Here is a 23,362-nt window from a genome sequence, read left to right as displayed (position 1 = left end):
TCCCAAAGGCATTTTTAAAAACTTTTATAGAAATAGAAAATCACATCCTAAAATTTATATAGAATCTCAAGGAACCTCAAATAGCTAAAACAATTTTGAAAAAGAAGAGCAAAACTGGAGGACTCACACTGATTTCAGAACTTACTGCAAAGCTACAGAAATCAAAACAGTGTGGTATTGGCATAAAGACAGACATCTAGACCAGTGGAATAGAATAAAGAGCCCAGAAATAAAGCCTCAAATATAGGCTGAAATTATTTTTGACAAGGTAGCTAAGACCAATGGGGAAAGGACAGTCTTTTTCAATAAACGGTGCTGGGAAACTGGATATCCACATGCAAAAGAATGAAGTTGGAACCTTACCTAACACTATATACAAACATTAACTCAAACTGGATCAAGGACCTTAATGTAAGACTGAAAACAATAACATTCTTAGAAGAAAATAGGATAGAAGCTTTATGACATTGGATTTGGCAATGATTTCTTGGTTATCACACCAAAGGCACAGGTAAGGAAATAAAAGACTAATTGGATTCATGAAAATTTTTAAATTTTGTACATCAGATACACTATCCACAGAATAAAAAGGTAACCCACAAAAGGAAGAAAATACTTGTAAATCATATATCTGATAAGGGGTTAATATCCAGAATATTTAGAGAATTCCTAAAACTCAATGACCAAAAACAACCCAATTAAAAAATCGGTAAAGGACTTGAACAGACTTTCTCCAAAGAAGATGTATAAATAGCCACTAGGATGAGAAGATATGCAACAACACTAATTATTAGAGAAATGCAAATAAAAACTAATATGATATATCACCTCAAACCTGTTAGGATGCTACTATTAAAAAAAAAAAGGGTGCCTGGGTGGCTCAGTCGTTAAGAGTCTGCCTTCAGCTCATGAAGGCAGGGGTCATGGGATCAAGCCCCACATCGGGCTCCCTGCTCTGGGGAGCCTGCTTCTCCCTCTCCCTCTCCCTCTGCTTGTGTTCTATCCCTCGCTATATAACTCTCTCTCTGTCAAAAAAAAAAAAAAAAAAGTGTTGATGAGTATGTAGAGAAATAGGAACCCTGTGTGCTGTTGATGGGAATGTAAAATGATATAGCCACTGTGGAAAACAGTATGGCAGTTCCTCAAAAGAAAAAATACATATGATCCAGCAATTCCACTTCTGAGTATACCCAAAAGAACTGAAAGCAGAGACTAAAGGAGGTATTTGTACACTCATTTTCCTAGCAACATAATTCACAATAGCTGAGACATGGAAGTAAACCAAGTATCCATCTACAGATGAATGAATAGGCAAAATGTGGTATACACATACAAAGGAATATTATTCAGCTGTGAAAAGGAAGGAAATTCCGCAGTATGCTACAATGTGGATAAGCCTTGAATGCATTATGCTAAATGAGATGAATCAGTCCCAAAAGACATACTGTATGCTTCCCCTTATATGAGGTGCTTAGAACAGTCAAAATCATAAAGAATGGAGAGTAGAGTGGCAGTTGTCAGGGGCTAAGGGGAAGAGGAGAATATGGAGTTAATTGTTTAATTAGAGTATAGAGTTTAATTTTACAAGATGAAAAAAGTTATGGGGATGGATGGTGTTGATGGTCACACAACAATGTGAATGTATTTAATACCACTGACTGTACACTTAAAAGTGGTTATGATGGTAAATTTTATGTGTATTTTACCACAATAAAAAAAAGAATAATATGTATATAGGCGTATGTGTTTTTCCTTTTACCTCAAGTTCCAATATGGCTTGGCATAACACTGATTTCAGCACAGTTACATCACAGTTTTTGAGACCTTTATGTGTGCTGAGCCAGGAAGTACTACTATGATTTCTTTTCCTTTACTATATTTTATTTTATTTTTATGAAGTTAAACAGTATATATCTTGACTCATTTGTTTAGTTCTCTATACACTAAAGCTGTTTTTAAAAAAGTGTTGTGATTTGTTTGTCTAATGTTTGCAAGTATTTTTTCCAAATGTTCACACACACCAAAAGAAATTGTTGGAGAGTTTGGATCTCTCCTCTCAAATCTCCTTCAGTTTAAACTAGTTGCTCTCTAAGCCTGATGCATAGTTTATTGTATCAGGATTTTCCTTTGCTACTTTCTTGTGTTGGATATCCTATTTTCTGAACTAGGAGTTCCCTTTTTCTTGGTTTACTTCCTATTTTTATGAAACTTGTTCTCTAACAACTCTCTCAGAAGGGGCTCATCTTTTCTCACTCCTTGCATATTTTAAACTATATTTACTTAAAGATAGTTTGGCTAAAGTATGTAGAAATCATTTTTCCCATGCAATTTTGAAAGTATTATTTTTGATAAGTCTGATGCCATTCTGGCTCCAGTTTCTTTGCATTTTGGTTATTTTGTTCTTTCTGGCAACTTTAATGATTATCTCTATCTCTGGTGTTTTAAAATTTCATGATGATATGTTCACCAATCCTTTTTCCGTTCATTATGGTAGGCATTTAATAACCCTTTGTAATTTGGATATATATGTTTGGGGCGAATTTTCTTGTATTATTTCTTTGGTAAATTTTCACTTTTCTTTGCTCATTTTCTCTCTCTCTCTCCTCCTATTGATGTGACACTATATTTCCTGCATTAACTCCTCTAATTGTATGATTCTTTCTTTCTTGCCTTCCCTCTTTTTGTCTTTTTCATTCAGTCTTTTTAAAATTTTTTTCTAAACTTTATTTTCGTTGTCATATATTTAATTTTGAAGAGCTCTTTAATACTTTTATTCTTCAATTTTTCTCTTCATAATTTTTGTTCTTGTTTAATGGATGTAATAACATCTTATACTTCTTTGGGGATATTAAATGTTTATTGTATTTTTTTCCTTTTGTTCCCAGCAATGTCTCTGATGTCTCCTAGCTCCTTTCTTTATTCCTATTTATTTTGTTATTTCTGATGTTAAAGGATGTCTTCAAGGGGCGCCTGGGTGGCTTAGTTGGTTAAGCATCTGATTCTTGGTTTCAGCTCAGGTCATGATCTCGTGGTCATAAGATCAAGCCCCGCGTCTGGCTCTGCACTCAGCATAGAGTCTGCTTCAGATTCTCTCTCCCTCTCCCTCCAGCTCATGCTCTCTCTCTCTTACTCTCAAATAAATAATAAATGAAACCTTTAAAAAAATAAAAAATAAAGCATGTCTTCAATGGTGTGGTGATCCTTGGCTGCCCATACACTAGAGTAAGGCACTACAGAGTTCATTGAAAACTTGTTGTTGAGTATGGAGACAGGGCTGCCTTATATAGTCATACAGGTTGTGCACTGCATAACTCCAAAGGGTACTATTTATATATACTCTCAAAAAGTATTAGATTTACTATGTTAGAAATTAAAAATCTGAGATCTAAAAAACTATTGTAACTTAAAAATCAAACTAATAAACCTACTATATAGTTACATAAATCACACATTTTTTTCTGAAAAATAACTTTTCTAAAACACAAGAAACTTAGAACACTGGTATTGTTTTATACTTTTGCATATCTTTGTACTGTCTAGTTAAGTAGGAGAAAACTGGATTCTCATGTTTCTGCATTCAGTCTGTTGTGATAGTTACTGTGGTTGAAATATATGAAGACTATCCAGCCTTACCTAGTACTTCAATAATCTTTTCAAATAATTGTGATTTTTTTTATACTACATCAAAAATAGACAAGTGGAAGTTTTCTTAGAGGTTTTTTGCTATGTGGAATCTCATTCCATATTACTGAACTTTTTATGCTTTGATACATTAAAATCTATTGGTCGGTCTGGATCTTTTATTCATGCATGATTTTATAACATTGATTAGTCATTTGGAAAAAATATTGGTTCACTGAGTTACATAAATTTTGCACGTGTTGACATGTTTTATGTATAATACCAAGTCATTCTTTAATATTAGCATAAACTTAATCAATGGTGAATACAAGTTTTCCTAAAATTTAATTTGTTTGAATTTTATTACTGGCAATAAACACTGTCAGTTGTTTTCTTTGATGTGATAGGCACACTTTGTCAATTTTCAAGAAAATATCTCCTAAATAACCAAGTCTAAATAGTCATAGTTTGGACGGTCATCCTTTAAAATAAAACTGATGTTCTGTGAAAAAATTGTGCCGAAGTTCAGCTTGCAACTCAATCATAGACCCAAGTGTTTCAGTATACAATAGCAATGATTTATGCATACTTCCTTTTTTGTCACACAGAATATTAGAAAGACATGAACTCAAAGATTGATATTTAATAAAGTGAATTTTACTGCTGGTGTTTGCCAGTGAAGAATACAATGATTACTAGTGTAGTTTTGGTTTGATGCCACTGCCTTGATTTCATGTTAAGATGCCAGCATGCCAGCATGTTTACTCACTGTGGTTTTTGTACCAAGAGTTTTAACTTCACCTGCCTCCTGAAAGTGTCCTGGAGGCCCGAGGTGTCTGTGAAACACACTACTGCCATGGATTATAATGTGAAGCTTAGTTAACCCTCCTGGATTAATGCTCTACACAATCTGCACGGTCTGTATGGGAATTGTTTAGAATTCACCATAGGAAAATCAGATGCTGAGCTGACTGATTCTTTGGTGAGGAAGATGCTTTCAAAGTCATTATGGGAAAGCTTGTTTGGCTTGAGGCTGATAATTTTCTCCAAAAAAGAATCTTCTAGAGTCTAGCTGTTGGTGGTGAAGAGTGATTCCTCCAGCTGCTGGCATTCTGGGAGCCAGGCAGGGAGAACTGTGGGGACCTTTATTCAGTTTATAGACTTGGACTAAATTTTTCTGTTTTCTCTCACTTCCTCAAGGCTTCCCTTTGCCATTCCTGGTGTTCACAAGTCTAAATTGTCTCTAGTTCAGAAAGTTACTTTGGCCTCTGTGGTAGAGGAAAGGATAGGTATCTGTTGTGTGAATTAGGGAAAGAGCATTTAGATTTCTCAGCAATCCTTGTGTTTCATTTTTATTTTTTATGTACTGGCTCTTGTACTGAATTCCTTCAAATACCAGATTGCTTCAGTTCTCTGAGCAAATTGATTGTCTTCTTCTTGCACTCCCCTACTCAGATATTTAGTTGTAAATTCCTCCATCATGCAAAGTCAACTTCTACTTCTCCAGCCACTTTCCATCTAAAAATTTGTTGACATCTCATTGACAGTTACTATGCTTTGGTGTTTTCATGGTCTTTATGAATGAAAATGTTTTATGTCTTTGCCTCATTTTAGCAGAGTTTTAGGAGAGTAAAAAAATAAATAAATGTATGTGATTAATACACCATTATCAATTTCACAGGCCTCAGTCAATCACTGTACTAGTTAAGAGCTAGACCTAGATTTGGATCTTCGCCATTTATTGTGGTTATTGCCTGGGGTTTTCTACTTAACCTATATAGCTATATTTCCTATTATAAAAATGGAATTGAGAATGTCTAATATGAAGATTAAATGAGATAGTGTAAAGCTCTTAACATAGTACCTCACGCATCATATGTATTTAATAATTGGTAATTGTTATGAACTGTTAGCCTGGCCTGTGGCTCACTGAAGTTTTACTGTATTCTTTTCTCCCTATAAAACATTTCAAGTAAGCAAAATATTTAATTTGTCTATCTCATATTACTTGGTTTGACAATAGCAGGGTTAATATTACTCCACATATGAAACCATAATTTCAGATATGTTTCATATAAGTGTTTGTATTTAATATGTTTATATAAAATACTTTGGATACAACTTGTTATTCAAATTCACGTTGTGTTTTACTAGTTTTCTATTCAATTAATTGTAATTATCGTGCACATTTTACATAGAGTCTAAGAAAAGCAGGTATTGTTATAACTGGATAACTGCTTCATGACCTCGATTCAGAAACTTCTAGTACACTGAAATTCTTATAGGTATTTTTTAAAAGATTTTTAAAAATTCTGCTTTTAATTTTGAGAATTATTATATAATACATACTTTAGTTTAATAAACTGTTTTTCTATTTCTTTGCTATATTAGGTTGCACACTTAAGTTCCTTTAATCCAGAAAGTTTAGTATAATTAAAGTAGTTTAAGTTTAACCATGAATATAAAAGAAACATATTCTTAATCATTTCAGGAAATTGCAAGACCTAATATGGCTGAAGGAGAAACAGAAACATCAAATTCTGAAAGGTAAATATAAGGAAAAACTGAATCTCTTGAAATTAAAGTATATAAAAAGCTGATACTTGGCCTGTGTTATTTTAGTTAATTGACATTTTATTTTATATGTTATTTTAGTTTTAACTAAAATAAAAATTTGAAATTTTAATACAACAAAAACATACTGCAGATCCTTAATTTTGAAATCTTTTCAACATCCTTTAAACATCTTATAGTTGTTAAATTTTTAACTAGTAAAAAATTTTTACTAGTAAATGTTAACAGATTTTAATTGCCCCTATTAAGTGAAAACAATTACAGGATCCTACAAGTTACAAAATGGGGACAAGTTTTGCAAACAGGTAATATTAAAATATTTTCTCGCTAAAGTATTTTCACAAGCTTTATAAAGCTACTTCTGTGGTGGGACCTTAACATAAAAGTTTCGGACTTCAGGGATTGGCCTTAAAAAATTTAATGCTCTGATCAACACTAAAGACCACAAGACATTCTTTTTTAACTTTCAAGACTTTATTTAAGTTCAAATTAGTTAACATATAGCATAGTATTCGTTTTAGGGGTAGAATTTAGTAATTCATCACTAGCATATAACACCCAGTGCTATTCATAACAAGTACTCCCCTTAGTGCCCCTCACCTATTTCTACCTCCTTCCATCAACCCTGTTTTTTCCCTATTGTTAGGAGTCTCTTGGTTTGCCTCCCTCTCTGTTTTTATCTTATTTTAGAAGCTTTCTTAGCAAAAGAGAATCTAACATTCTAATTAGAACTTAATTCCAGGTAAAGATAATTTTTTATTTTATCTTTTAAATTAAGTAATTCCCCATGTCTGTCTTTATGCTGTGTATCTTATACATAGCTGTACAGCACCAGGGGTAGGGTGCTTGTTAACTGAATGAGATTAATCTATTGCTCCTGAAAAGAAAATTATGGAATAAGGCCTTACCAAGGTGTCTCTTAGACTTTACTAGAAAAATGTTCTGTCCCTTTCTTCACCTGGAATTTGGGGACACAGGCATTGGTTAACAAAAATTCAATGAAGGAGTTTGAAAAAGCAGACTAGTCACCTCTCTATAATTTAACATTTCTGTAAATTGTAGCTAATCCAATAAGATCTGAACAAAAATAATAATTATATAAATTTAAATGAAAATATTATAATTGTTTATAGATGGTATAATTGATGTATAAGATCCAAGAAAATGAGCTAAGAATGAAATTAATGAGAGTATTAATTAAGGTAGCTTAGTATAAAAATCTGAATGTTTTAGTATGCCAATAACATGTGATTACAAAGTACAATGGACAAAAAGTTAATTCACAACAAAAATGAGAAATGTACAGGATCTAAATGAAGAAAAAAGAAAACTTACTGTGATAGAAAATAACTAATTAATAAGTAATGCATGATAGGTCATTTTCCAAATTATTTTATAGGTTTAATAATATTTAGTTAAAAAATGCTAATGGGATTTGGTTTAGAAACCAATGATGTTTAAAGGAAGATTCATATTTTTCTATTTACTACCATAATTTATTAAATCATTGCTCTCTTGTTAGATGTTAGGTTGTTTCTGTATTTGCTATTTATTTATTTTTTTTAAGATTTTATTTCTTGAGAGAGCAAGCAAGAGAGCGAGCATAAGCTGGGGGGAGTAGCAGGCAAAGGGAGAAGCAGACTCACTGCTAAGCAGGGAGCCCGACATGGGACTCGATCCCAGAACCCAGGGATCATGACCTGAGCCCAAGGCAGACGCTTAATTAACTGAGCCACTCAGGTGCCCCTCTGTATTTGCATTTTAAACATTGTTTTTATGAGCATCCTTGTACTAATGTCTTTTACATTTTTAAACTATTAAACTTAGAGAGAAAAGTAGTGGATAGTAGGTGATTTGCTCTATTAAATAATAAAATATATTGTTAACTATAATTGGTAAGACTAGGTGGTATTGGCCCAAGAATAAAGACAGATCAGAACGAAATAAATAGCAGACTTATTTAACTTATATAAATATAATTTAGTAAATAATAAATGACCATTTGATAATATTGCTTTGATATTTTGTCAATTCATTCAGAAAAAGTCCAAATTCCAGGTGGATTAAGAGAAGAGATAAGATATCTGTAATCATTAAATTTATTTTTGGTAAAATAAGTATTGTAACATCTAGATAAGGACCTAGAGATCTTCTTTAAAGTGTTCTGTTTCTAATGTTTTATGATTCACTATATAGTTTCTGTTAATATTCCAGGTTAATAGGGAACACACAGACACCCTCATATACACATAAACATTTATGTATACACACATATTTATGTCTATAATACGCATGTTGTATATTTACATATATTTTTTTCAGGCATGTGTTTATTTTTTTTAAGTTAAACTGTTAAAAATTAGAGAAATGTTTATGAATGCTTATTTGATTTTGTATAGGGTAAGACATTCCAAGAGGGTATATAAATCATTAAAAAAATTTTTTTCCAAATATATTCACTTCTTCTTTAAAGTACTCATACAAATTAATAAGACTGCTTAAATTTCCACTAAAGACAGGGTGTGAACAGATAAAAGTAATGATTACCAGGACTAAAACCAGTTTTGATAGATTTCCCAGGTCTCCTTTTAACATGTGACTCTGGAGTTTCTCACTCTTTTGCCTAAGAAAATGGCCACTCCTAAATTGTAACATGGCAAGGACTTGGGACCTGGATTATTTTTTTCCTTTTTGGCAAATGTACCTTGACCTTTTATTTTTTTAAGAGCATGTTTTTATTTCGATAGTTTTTAAATATATCGTGTTCTGAAGAAACAGATAATAAATGGCTTTATTTTTTCAGTAAACAAGATAAAGCTTCTTCAGAGGAAGAAAAAAATGGATGTGATACAAATTCATTTGAAGGCTCATTAGCAACAAAAAGTGAAGAAAGCATAACAGTTTCAAATAAGGAAAATGATACCTGTCTCGAAGACCAGAAAACGGGGTTAAAGAATATCTTCAGTCATGATTCAAATATTGATGCCATTAAAGTAGAAAAGGAGAAACAAATAGAACACATTTGTCAGAAAACAGAGTTGAAGATGTGTCAAAGTTCAGGAAACTTAATTTCATGTGATCAGATTGAAGATTCCAACTCCAGTGAAGCTAGGTTTTCTTCAAAGAATATTAAGGATTTGCAGTTAACATCTGGTGATGTTAGCATTGATCAGTTTTTGAGAAAAAGAGTTGAACCTGAATCTGTTAGTTCTGATGTTAGTGAGCAAGGCAGTGTTCATTTAGAACCTTTGACTCCATCAGAGGTACTTGAGTATGAAGCCACAGAGATTCTTCAGAAAGGTAGTGGTGATCCTTCAGCCAAGACTGATGACTTAGTGTCTGATCAAATTGACAGTGTTCCTGGAGAAAATAGCCGTAGCGCAACAGAGACAACAGTAGACCTGGCAGATGAAAAAGAAAGAAGTTGAAATTTATTAGTCATTCTAAGTTTAGTGTACCAACGGTAAGAACATTTGGAACAGTGCTATCAGGTGAGCTCAGAGGTGCTGTTATGTAGAGTTCAGAAAGAGAAAAATGTGAAGGAAGTCATTCATATACACTTTACCTGTGTTCAACCTAGTTTCTTAAAGAAATCAATTCACTGATAATAGCATGATTTCTGTGGATTTCCAAGAAGCCTTTAAAACATAACAGAATTTTAGTGGAAGTTAAGTTTGCAATGGAAAAGTCTCATTTAATGGTTTGTGAGGAGAACTTGGTGGCCAGTACAAATTGATTATTAGAATATCAATTATAATAATAAAGCTTTTGAAACTTCCATCAGTCCTAAACTAAAAGATTTTATTACCTATGTATTCTTTTCAGTTAACTTAAAGGAAGAAATTTGGAAACCCCACACCTTTTGGGAATAATTGATTAAAAATAATGGCTGATAGGCATTGTTAAAGAAGGCTTCATTTTGAGTATGATGCTGGTAAATGGAGCATGCTTAGAGTGCTAAATTAATTGATCTAATGAGAATTTAGATGAACGTAAAATTAATTTTGGATTTAATATAACATTCCAGACTGTCAGAAGCATGTAAACAGAATATTTGAATCTGTGTACCTCCATACAAGTGTTAGCCTGCCAGGCTGTAAACTTACCTTAATTAAACTTTCAGTGAAAGTGAAATTATTAAGATAATAAATTTATATTTGTGCTTTTTGTCAGTGTGTAAGCTGTGCAGAAATCCTTGGTGTGCTAGTTGTATAAAATAGAAACCCATTGTTGAAACTCCTGTAGCTATTATGCTTTTAATTGTTTTAATGATCTTTAGAAATAGACCCATAAAAATGGTCTGGAAGCCAAACCAAAGTATGGTATAATGTAGATATTGTAAAGCAGTAAACTGAAAACATGTCCTGGCTCATGCCATGTTTAAGTGACTTTTTCTTTAATTGTAAAATAGAAACTTCAGATGGGACCTAAAGCAGTGATGTAAAAAATTGGTTTGGGATATTTAGCCTAATTTATCCATATCCTATTTTATCCATAAAATGGCTGCTAAATTGACTTTTCAGTTGTTTTTTTTATCATCTAGAAAATAATAGAGATAGAAATAAATAATATGAATAACAGTAGTTTGCTTTAAAGTACTAAAAAATTTATTTAAAATGCTACATTTTTACTTCTTAAAATGTGCTTTGAATTCTTAAGTTTTGTTTCACTGAATGTTAAACGTTTTAAACAGCTATTAAAATTCTGCTGTATATAGTAGTTTTTGAGTAAATATTTGCAATAAAAATCTGTCCCTGAATAATTTTATTTTTCAGAAAACTGCTTGAGTCGGATTACCTTTGGCGCCTTTAGAAATTGTATACTTGTTCAAGGAAATTTCATGTTAAAGTTAGCGGTAGGATTTCATTCTGTATTTTTTAACTGATGCATGATTTATTTTTAAAATAGGACTTAAAGTACTGGGGAAAATAATGGTAATGTTTGCAGAGAATAGATTTACTCTAAAAATTCTTTTAATTCAAGAGAAATATAATTTACTATTATAGTTTTCTATCTGTTCAGCAAATAGGGTAAATAGGCAAAATATATTATTGACTTACTTTCTTGAAAAGTTGTTTTTGGAGGGTCAAGTATTTTCATCTTTCCTACTACCAAGAAAAGATAGGGAGAGAGGGACTTTAGCTGTTACACTTCACCTTGTTGAAACATAAATCTATAGCTGACAAGATTTTTGGAGTAATTTAAATCTTAGGAAGAGCAAAGAGTGGAGGAAAATCTGTTAAGACCATTTTTCTGAATGCTATTTAATTAGTTACCAAACCTATCAGCTAATGCTACAAAACCCTTGATCACTGTGCCAAGATAAGTCTCTAAGTGACACTGTTACCTCTTTGAGCTTTGGGTAGTTCCTTCTGCTGTGGCTCTATACCTTTAGAGTAGTGGTATTTAAAGTAGCTAATCAATGAGCTGTTTATACCTACCCACTATTAGAAAAGGAACCTGTACCAGACTGTGAGTCCTTCATTGAGAAAGCCTGGCAATGAAAACAAAAGTGTCGTTGAAATAACCATTGTACTTGGTTAACATAATTCTCACACCATCTCATTTCATTTCCATTCAGGAACAAACAGTTCAGGTGTGCAAACCAAACCTTTGAGTAGCCGTGCTTTAGAACAGTGGTCAGCAAACTTTCTGTGTGGGGCCAGATAGTAAATAATTGTGGGCCGTGTGGTCACAATTATTCAACTCTTCCTTGTAGTTCGAAAGCAGCTGTAGATGCAAATGTAAATGATAGCCTGTTTGTGTTCCAATAAAACTTTATTTACAAAACAAGAATGTTTGGCCCATGGATTGTGGTTCGCCTGTGCCTGCTTTAGAGTGCTAAGAAATCCTTAATATGACAGTGAGAGCCAGTGATGCACTCTAGTGACTGCCTAAGAACTACCTACCAAGGTGTCTTAGTGTATTATTGTTACCTGACAATAAAATTACGATTGATTCTAAGTGCAGTTCCATGACACTAAGAAGCATTATATTTGTTTTGTGGGATATACTTTTTATTTACATTGAAAATCTGAATGCCATCTTTGTGTTATTTCTTCCCCTTTGCATCTCTCCAAAGTTTGAGGGAGGAAATTGGAATTTTTTTCATCCCATAAAAATTTTTAAGACTAAACATTTTAAAAAGGAACTGACAAGATACAAATCACCTTGTTTTAGCTATAAGTAAAAAAGTGAGGAAACCAAATATCTAAGCAATTATTTGCTTAAGGTTACAAAGCTAAGATTTGAATGAAATTGGATCTGATTCTGAAATTAGTGTTTTTCTACCATGTCTGTAGTTCCAAGCATTTATACTGAATGTCTGTTTTTAAAATAAATTATCTTTTTGCAAATAACCCTCCTATTGATGGTACTAATTATAGTTTTATTTATTCATACACTGATTATATGCATTTGGAATGAAGGACTTCTTAATCTAAGGAAAAGGCCCTAGTGATCTCTTTTATTAATAGGATTTGAGGAATTTTACCTCAGGAGGAGTAGTTAGTGAATATATTATTAATAGGAAAGGTAGCAAGTAATTTAAAGATATACTTTATATAATAATTATAGAAGTTTTAACATCATTAAATATTTGTAGGCTTCTATAATGTCATTTTTTTGCTTCATGGTTGACATGATCATTTTTGTTCCATTGAAATTATTATTCCAAAACCACTCGTGCTGACTTCAATGAAGGAGGACTTTTGTATGTGTGTAGGCACTAAAGAAGGATTGCAAATATTTCATTTTTACTAGATTACTTTAACACTAAGACTTGTTTTTTCAGCTAAGACACGAATCATTTGACTTACCTATTCAAGATACTATTAAAAGTATGTATTAAAAGAGAGAAACAACTATTTTTTTAAAGTATTTTTTTAAGTGAGGCATATCTGCAGGTCCATGTAGACAAAGTGAATAGTCAAGTAGATCTTTAAAAGTTATGACAATGTTTAATTATCAGCTCAGAAGCTATAAATTAAAAGATACTTCACTAGGGTCATCTTGTAAAGAATTAAACACATCTGTAGCAACACATGGAACATCATAGAGGGATAAGGTATCCTGAGAAATTACTTTTACAGTTAGGTAAAGTTAACTTTTAATTGCTTGTTAAAAGTATCATTAAATCACTTTCATTATTTAAAAGAATATACTAAGAATAAGTTAGTCTTCTTCGATGACACACTGTGTGATGAATAATGACCTACTTCATCATTAAGAAGATTATTGAACTAAGCTATAAATGAAGCCATAGCTATGATGTTAATGTCCTGGATAATTGCAGATCACAGAAGTTACCATGGATTTTGGTTTCCAGAAAATACGCCAGACACATCTGGAGTCATTTGGCTTTTCCAAAAACAGAACAGAAAAACTGACTGCATTACTCACCCAATCCAACCACTTTTTAAAAATGAATCCCTCCCACCCCCCAAATATTAGAGTAAAACTTGCCATTTGTGGAGAATTTGGGAGAATTTAAACTATAATTTTAAATTTTTTAAATATTTTAAGTCTTCACCCCCTGCCTTAAAAACATGACTTTAATTGTTCTGTATCAGAGGCTAGCAAACTCTGACCCATAGTTGGCCACCTGCTTTTATAAACACAGTTGTATTAGAAAGCAGCCATATCATTTGTTTGCCTATTGTCTGCTGTAGCTTGTGCACTGCAACAGCAGAGTTGTACGGGCCAGAGACCATATAGCTCACAAGCCTAAAGCTTAAATCTGGCACTTTAAGAAAAAGTTTGCCAGCACCTGCACTATATTTTTATATAGATATATCATAATTTTATAACCATTCTTGTATTTTTGCTATTACAAACACAACAGGGAAGCTCTCAGTTCATAAATTTTGGTCTACATTTGTTATTACCTGTACTAGAATTCTAAGTGCAATATTATATTGAAGGGTATTCAGTTTTTATGTTGAAAAACACTGATACTTAATTTTAATTATCTTCCCAAAATGGTTGTGGGCAGCCTCTTGTTCCAGCATGAACTCCTGAGTTAAGAGTTTATTTATCTAGATTTTTTTCTTTGACTCTTCAGTCAACTTTTTTTCTTTTTCTTTTCTTTCTTTCTTTCTTTCTTTCTTTCTTTCTTTCTTTCTTTCTTTCTTTCTTTTTTTTTTTTTTACCTAATGTGATTTTCATTCGTGCTATTCACCATATATTTCTAGTGTGTGGTCATATGACTATTTCCTGGCCAACGAATTGTAAGTCAAAAGTAACTTCTGACTTAGATCATTTAAATGTTGACGTGACACCTTAGAACCTTCTTTTCTCTCTGACATGGTGATGATGATTGCTACATCAGGCAGGGCTCCTGAGGGACTGTGAACAGAGCCTCCCTGTTTATTTAGATGGACATGCAGCGTAAGGAAGAAATAAACATTTTTATTTTAAGTTAATGCAGTTAGGGAATATCCCATCTGATACAGGATTAATCATGAAGGTGCCACAAAAAGAAACAAAACTGTACTAAATTAAACTCTCTTGCATTGGTTTAGGTGACAGATGGTTAAGTTACATGAGGTGATCCACATTCTGCTATGGCAAAAGATTTGGTAAACTTGCCTGTGATACTTGGAAGAAAAATAATATAGTGAAGTTGTATCTCTGTTGGAAGGGTTTGGATAACAATTTTGTTTACTATATTAGTTGCATTTGACAAGATATTTTAAGAAAGAAGTGAACCCAGATGAGAAATGGTAAGATTGCCAGTGGAAACAAAAGAGAATAGGAAAAGTCCAGAAATTTAGATACTTGAAGGGTTGGAAGAGGCAAAACTTCTCATCCCCAATCAGTAAAAGGAGAAAGCCCTTAAGCAACAAAGTAATTAAATCAAGAATATAGACATCATACTAATTGTTTAAAAGACTAATTAGGTTAAGGAGAGGCCGCCTCATAGTGTTTCTATGCAGGAATTCTTCCACAGCATTTCTTGGGAAATTTATGTATTTTTCTGAATCTCATGACAGATCAGTCAGGAAATTGGTGAAACAGGAAAAAGTATTGCAACTAAGCAAGAATTAAAGCTTAGTAATGAATTTAGAGTCATTACTGGATTGAAGGAATCCACTGAAGTCAAGCCCAAAAGCAAGAGTCCAAGAGTAAGGTCAGCATTTCCAGAAATCAGAACAGGAGTGTAAAAGAGAAGTGGTCACGATCTGATCACACAGTCTTATTTGTAGCTATTGCCATGTTATAAATGTATGTTTATGTTCCTGTCGGCTACTAACGGTGAGTCATTCTTGTAAGTAAAATAAGTGTTAATAGGATTATATATAGTATAATTTATGCAAATCTCATGAATGGTGTTCCAAGAATAACACGTGGAAGCAAATTAATTCTGTAAATTGGCAATTTTGACTTGTGATTCTGTGTGGTGCTATTACTCTTGATGGGATATCCAAATGTAACATTCAGATATACCAAATAAGTTTGTTGGCATTTCCCAGTTTGTATGATTATTTGCCAAAGGCTGCTGTTCTTTGCAAATACTCTTAACTAGAAATGCTAAGAAAAGAAGTAAATGTTTTTTGGAACATTTTGAAATGAGATCAGAAACTGATCTAAACTCTAAATTAGCAAGGGCAGTATCAATTTCAATAGCAAGACCAAAATCAGGGAATGCAGACAAAATATTTTCATCATCAAAAAGGGAAAAAAGCTTTTATAAATCAACATATAACCTAAACCGACTTGTAGAGGTTTTTGGATAATCCTTAGCAACTCAACTAATACCAATTCAAAAATGAAAGATAAGTTTCTGTGTCTGAAGTGTTTGTTACAAAATAAAGATAAAAACTATCAGATAGGGCAGTTAATGTATTGTGTGCTTTTAAGTTTCATTTTAAGATAAATTTTTACTAAGTATTTATAGTACTTTCAATTTTTAGAATGATTTTTATTTGGCACTTATGCTAATGTTTCCTTCATTTAATATTTTCTGTTATCAAATATCTTTGTCAGGCAGAGACGGTGGTATTAAAATATATAATCTTATCATAATACATTGGTTCATATTAATAAACCATATATTTATTATTATGTCTTTTTAACAGAAAATATATGAAACATTTAGCATAATTATCACAAAAAAATGATTCAGTATTATGGTCACTGATAACTGTTTTAAAACATATTAAGTATAGTGTTATGAGAAATACAGAATGATGATTCTGTATAATTTTGGGATTCCTGAGAACTCCCAGGTATTTTGGTTCCTTATTCCCATATCCTAAATATTAATATATGTCAGGAATTGGAAATACTAACACCTGCAAATCTGTTCAGATAGGCAAAATGGCTTAGGAAATGGGTACTCTTCTACCAATGCCTGATGGGCTCAAGGTACTTCAGCTAAATTTGGGGAAAATTTAGGGGGGACCATGTCTTTAAAATTGTGGGTGTGACTATTGGCTCATTTCTAACTGGAATTATATAAATAAGAAGCAAATATTTTGAGAGAGTTATACTGTCAAAGAAACCAGGAACCTGGATTAAAAGTTTATAATTGTTCGAGAATTAAGATGAATACTTAGGCCCCCAATTTTCCTTTTTTTTCTTTCCAAGTTTTTATTTAAATTCCAATTAGTTAACATACAGTGTAATGCTAGTTTCAGGTGTAGAATCTAGTGACCCAAATCTTCCATTAACACCTCGTGCTCATCACAACAAATGGCTTAATCTGCCTAGTCCCCAGCACCTATAAACCCTTAATCCCCTTAATCCCATCAGCTATTTAAGCCATCCCCCTGCCCACCTCCCCTCTGGTAACCATCAGTGTGTTCTCTATAGTTGAGTCTGTTACTTAGTTTTCCTCCTTTTTTTTACCCCCCTTTTTAAACTTTTTTTAATGTTCATTTGTTCCGTTTCTTAAATTCCATATATGAGTGAAATCATATGGTATTTGTCTTTGTCTGACTCACTAATTTTGCTTAGCTTAATACACTCTAGTTCCATCCATGTCATTGCAAGTAACAAGGTTTCATTCTTTTTTTTTTAAGATTTTATTTATTCATTTGTCAGAGAGAGAGAGCGCGCAAGTGCACAAGCAGGGGGAGTGGCAGGCAGAAGGAGAAGCAGGCTCCCTGATGAGCAAGGAGCCCAATGGGGGACTCCATCCCAGGACCCTGGGATCACAACTTTAGTCAAAGGCAGGTGCTTAACTGACTGAGCCACCCAGGCATCCCGCAAGGTTTCATTCTTTTTGATGGCTAATATTCCATTGTATATATATAATACCACATCTTTATCCATTCATCAGTTGATGGACATTTGGGCTCTTTGTACACTCAGGGCTGTTGTTGATAATGTTGCTATAAACAGGGTGCATGTATCCCTTTCAATTAGTATTTTTTTTTATCCTTTGGGCCCTCAACTTTCTTCATGAGGTAGCAGATGGAAAAAGTTTCTTAGTCCCCAAATAGGACCTATTTTCCAGTATCCACCTCAGATATGGTCAAAAGGATAAAGAAAAAAGGAGGGACCTCCTAGATGGTGGAATCAATGGACAACAATGGATTAGGGACCCCCTCAAAGGAATTTTTGTAGCAGAGAATTGTTCTGGGCCAGTGACTTTGCGTATCTCCCATCTTTCCCTTTCTTAATAGGAGTGTTTATTATGGTTTTTCTAATTCTATTTCAACCTTGTATGTGTAGCAGACAGATAAGCTTTTTAGTTCAGAGGTCAATAGTTCAAGAGGAGGCAGTGCATACCATCCCCCGACTTAGAGACTGGCAGAAGATACTGAACTTAGAGCTTGCTGCCATTGATTTAATGGGACTTTTGAGTTACCTCTCCTCAGAAGAGAAAATGTGTTTGGGCTGTAAGAAGGAAGGTGCACTGAATAACTATTGACCGGAAGGATGGCCCGTGATAGTCCTTAGGGTTATTCACTATATAGTTAGGTTCTCCCTAGAGAACCAGACACAGCAGGAATACACTTCCCTTGTGGGTGGGTGGGGCCATCTGTCTGAATCTGGACTGTGAATTGTGAGCAAATATGATGTGTAACTTCTTAACTCAAGCACTGAATTGCCAATTTGAGACCTTCTAGACTCTTGTCTTTCCTCTGACTTGTTTACTGGAAACATTTGAGATGGTGGTTGCTCTGTCATCTGAGTAACTAATGAACAGAAAAATCACCCTTCCAATTTGCAATGGACTTTTAAAATAAGTGAGAAATAAATTTCTGTTGCTTTTAGTAATTGACATTTTGGGGGTGGTTACTACAATGTAAGTCTAACCCTATCCTGACTGGTAATATCGTGAAAATCTTTTCATGCCAGTACCTAAGTACCTATGTCAGAATTTCCTAACCTTTTTAGATCTACCTCAGCATTTCCTATCTTTTACTACTATCGTCTTGCATACTAGTTTTATATTAGACCCCTTGGGATTTTTTTTTTTTAAGATTTTATTTATTTGACAGAGAGAGACACAGCGAGAGAGGGAACACAAGCAGGGGAAGTGGGAGAGGGAGAAGCAGGTTTCCCACTGAGCAGGGAGCCTGTTGAGGGGCTCGATCCCAGGACCCTGGGATCATGACCTGAGCCGAAGGCAGATGCTTAACGACTGAAGCCACCCAGGCGCCCCGGGATTTTTAAGAATCATTTTATTGTGTAATTTAAAAAATAGTTTTAGAACTTCTACTTCTGGCCAGTTTGGAGTAATAAGGATTGGATTTACCTTCCCCCATGAAATAAACAAAAAAACATGAAACAATGGTTTTCAAGACAGTGACCTCAAGAATGAAAGAGTGATCCATGAGACAAAACGAATGAGGTGAGCCCTATGGTTGCCTGAGTTTACTGACTTGAGAGCTCACAAGGCACAGCACAGAGAAAGGAAAGTGAAGCATAAACTGAGAGATTCCCTAAGGAGACAGAGCTGAGAGTCTGGAAAGGCCCAGGGAAGATAAGTTTATAGGACTAAGTCCCAGAGAGGAGAGAGCTGCAAGAGATTTGCGGTATTCAGCAGAGTACTATGTTGTATGTGAGGAAACTAACCAGGGCTAAGGGAAAGAAAAATCTGAAAGGATTAGGGGGAATAATGCTGGCATTTTAAACAGGGCTACAAACAGTGCATATACCTATAAGAATTTAAAAATGTAAAATTCAGGGAGCATTGGGTAGAAAACTCAGGAAATTCTTGCTTCATTAGTGTGAGAATAATTAACACTTATAATAATTAGCAGACTGAGCACTGCTCTGGACCCAACTAACAAATCATAAAAGCAAGACCTGAAAGGGTCAAGTAATTTCCATATATGTGTATTATATCCCAGAACAAAACTCAAGAAGATATAAAGGAATACAAAAATAATGAGTACCCACAAAAGTAAAATTCACCATGTCTGGCATCCAATTAAAGATTACCAAGCATACAAAGAGGCAGGAAGACATGGTCATAATGAGGAAAATAGCTGGTCAAAATGGCCCAGAACTGATACAGATGTCAGAATTAGGACAAGACATTAAAAGTTAATAGAATTATCTTCAAAAAATTGAGAAGATATTTAAAAATCCAAATTGAATGTTAGAGATAAAAAGTACATCTGGGATAAAAATTATGCTGATGGGATTAATGGCAGATCAGACACAGCAGAAGAAAAGTTCAGAGTTTTAGGACAGCAAGAGAAACAATCCAGTGAGCTACAGGACATTAAGGTCTAATATTTTCCAAACATGAAAACTATCCATGAAAAACAGATCCAAGAAGCTCGGCAAATCCCAAGTATGTGATGTGTGAAGAAAACCCACAAAGGTAGCATAATAAAATTGCTCAAAACCAGTAATAAAGAGAACATTTTAAGCAGCCCAATAAAATTTTAATTAAGTAGCCAGATAAAAAAGACATTACATAACAGGAACAAAGATGAGGATGACATCAGATTTTCTTAAAAGCACTGAAAGAAAAAAAAAACTGTCATCCTAGAATTACATTCCTAGCAAAAATGCTTTTCTTTTCTTTTTTTTTTTAAAGATTCTATCTTATTTATTTGAAACAGAGAGAGAGAGCGAGAGAGCACAAGAAGGGGGTAGGGTGAGAGGGAGAAGCAGACTCCCTGCTGAGCAGGGAGCCTGACACGGGACTCGATCCCAGGACTCTGGGACCATGACCCGAGCCGAAGGCAGTCGCCCAACCAACTGAGCCACCCAGGCACCCCAAAAATGCTTTTCAAAAACAAAGGCAAAGACTTCTTCTGAATTTATCATTAGGAAACCTGCAGTATAAGAAACGCTAAAAGAAGTCCTGTGGGCAGAAGGTATACACTTGAGACCAAATTACTTCACTATAGTTCAGATTTTCTAAAGCCTTACTGATTTTTTATTCCCCTTGATCCGTTACTAAAGGGCATGTTTTAAAATCTCTGACTCTGATGATGGATTTATCTCTTTATAGCTGTAATTTTATCATCTTTTGCTTTAAGATTATATAATGTACATACAAGCTTAGTTTATTTTCCTGGTGAATTGAGCTTTATTTTATAGTGACCCACGTTATCAAATCGAGTAATGCTTAGCATTTTTGTTATTTTGTTATTTTGTTTGAAATAGCTATACAAATTTTCTTATATAGTTTATAAATACAAATTCTCAGGGGAACCTCCCTACTCCCGACATGTCACAGTTTGAGACGGATAATTTTTTTGCTGTACCAGTGGTTGAGGGAGTAAGCGAGCAAGTGTTTCTAATTCACCCTCACACTAAGATATAGACCTTTGTGGTCTCAGCTTTGTAGGCCAGTTTCCTATTAGACATGAGCTTTGTTTTCCTTCTCCAGGGTTAGGCTGTAAAACTGATGCCCGGTTTTCAGTTCAGCAAGTACTCTCAAAGCAGAAGTCAACTTCAGTGCTCAAACTCTCTGGATTACTGCCTGCAATAAGTTTCTCCTCCTGAATTTTCTTCTTCCTTCCTTCCTTCCTTTCCTTCTTTCCTTCATCCCTTCCTTTCTTGATTACAACCTATTTAAGAAGATTTTTTAAAATATTTGTCCACGCTTTCTGGTTATTTCATGTTCTGTTCTTGGTTTTCTTTCTTAGTGTTAATTTCCATCAGATGGTGTGGTATTTTTTTATCTGCAGATTCAATGTTCAGTGGGAGATTTTTCCCCGCCTCGCCTCTCTCTGTGCTCACCCCTCCCTGTTTGGCAGTTTTGTGGTTTCCTCCCTCTAGTCATCCAGGACCCTAGTCCAAAACTGGGTTTCCATGCCTAGGAACTCCTGCCCCAAAGTGGCTGGAGGCTGTGCCTGGCCCGGTGTCTTGGGCAGGATGCAGCTTTGCTCAGGTCTCCGTGCAGTTTTCTCTGTTGATCCTACTAATAATGAAGTTATACAGGTTTACATAAGCAGTAACATCAGATAGTGATCACATCCGCTTTCTCAGAGCCCAGCTAGACCATGGTTCCATGCCACATATGGAGTGCTTTCGTCACTTCAGACGATTAAAAAAATCCCACTGGCTTCTAGTTGTTTTGTGGACCCAGAAATCTGCAGGGCTGTGGCTCTAGCCACATCTCACTATTGCCTTCTGTTTCTGACCCAGAGAAATGTTCATTTCATGTTTGAACATGAGTTGGTCTTTTTCTTGTTGTTAACTGAATCTATAATCCACATATGTAAAGCAGGAGGAGAGTTTAAAGTGTGAGTTTATAACACTCTTGACATGAAGTGTCCCCTTCACATTTCTTTAAGTGTATTTTGTTGTTCTCTTTCTAGCTTCTTTATTTGGATGGTTAGTCCTTTTCGAATCATTTTGTTTTCTAAAAATGAGTTTAAGGTTGTTATTTTTTATAGCTAACATTTACTAGCCATTTTCTATATGCCAGGCACTAGGCTAAAATCCTGTGTATCAGTTATTTGCTATAGTTTGCCCCGAGATGATCTTAAGAGGTAGAAACTATCAGTACCTCCATTTGTAAATTAGGATATTGAGGCCTAAAGAATAAGAAATTTGCCAAAGGTAATCAGATAGGTAGTCTGCTTCTTAAAATCCTGTGCTTCTGACTAGAATTAGATCAACCAGTTAAATGAGGCCAATATGTATTTAAAAAGTTAATAGATTTTCTTTGTTTCTTAGTTCCTTTTCCCTTACTCCACACACCCAAGTAAGCAATGTTAATAACCCTGGTGCATATAATTCCACTCTTGGTTCTTGTACAAATGTATCACATGTGTATATATACATATACAGATTGGCTTTTCTATGCACAAAACAGCTCTTTAGGAGCTCTTTAAACAAGGATTACATGAGTAAGGAAAGGAAGTAGATGCCTGAGAGACAGGAGTGATGAAGACTTTTCACTTCATACCCTTATATACCTTTGGCATTTTGAACTATTAGTGAATTACCTATTCAAAAATAAATTTTAAAAAAATACCAATTTTAAACCACTAAATTTGTAGTAAGTTGGTACACAGCACAGAAAACCAGTACAGTACAGGTTCTTTCCAGTTTTTTGTTGTTGTTTTTTTTTTAGATTTTATTTATTTATTGGACAGAGAGAGACACAGCGAGAAAGGGAACACAAGCCGGGGGAGTGGGAGAGGGAGAAGCAGGCTTCCTGCTAAGCCGGGAGCCCGATGCGGGGCTTGATCCCAGGACCCTGGGACCATGACCTGAGCTGAAGGCAGATGCTTAATGACTGAGCCACCCAGGTGCCCTAGTTCTTTCCAGTTTTAGCTGGTTTAAGCTGCTATGAACATTGTATACAAGTCTTTAAATCGACAGATGTTTTCATTTACCTTTTGTAAATACTGAGGAGTGGGATTACTAGGTAACATGGCAAGTGTATGTTTAATTGTTTAGAAAACTGTTGCACGGTTTTCCAGAGGGGCTACATTGTTTTATATTGTCATCAGCATTATGCGAGAGTTCCAGTTGTTCCAAATTGTCACCAACACCTGGTATGATCAATCTCTTTAATTTTATCCGTTCCATTGGGTATGTATGGTATCTGTATTGTAGTGGTATATCAGAGAATATACTCTGCATGATTTCAAACTTTCAAGTGTGTTGAGATTGTCTTTATGGCTGCGTAAATGTCAATTTTGGTTAATGTTTCAAGTGTACTTAAAAGGTATATATACTCTGTAGTTGTTGCCTATATGTCCACTGGGTCAATTTTCTTAATTTTATAATTCAA

At 34.2% G+C, this 23,362-nt stretch overlaps 1 protein-coding gene across 5 annotated transcripts in view; it reads left to right on the top strand.

Annotated features, from left to right (window-relative positions):
• Positions 1-11,991, top strand: part of ZNF280D (zinc finger protein 280D) — a 131,076-nt gene extending 119,085 nt beyond the window's left edge. For all 5 annotated transcript variants that reach the window (XM_073877061.1, XM_025883947.2, XM_025883948.2 and 2 more), the window contains 2 exons: positions 6,113-6,168; positions 8,999-11,991. In XM_073877061.1, coding sequence (XP_073733162.1) covers positions 6,113-6,168; positions 8,999-9,623 — 681 coding nt within the window. In that variant the 3' untranslated portion in view covers positions 9,624-11,991. The remainder of the gene's footprint in view (positions 1-6,112; positions 6,169-8,998) is intronic.
• The last annotated feature ends 11,371 nt before the right edge of the window (positions 11,992-23,362 follow it).

Source organism: Callorhinus ursinus, unplaced genomic scaffold (assembly GCF_003265705.2).
Source record: "Callorhinus ursinus isolate GAN/ISIS: 27379988/994484 unplaced genomic scaffold, GSC_fseal_2.0 scaffold25, whole genome shotgun sequence".
Classification (NCBI taxonomy): Eukaryota; Metazoa; Chordata; class Mammalia; order Carnivora; family Otariidae; genus Callorhinus; species Callorhinus ursinus.
Note: the sequence above shows the minus strand (reverse complement) of the source record. Positions and strands in the feature narration are given on the sequence as shown.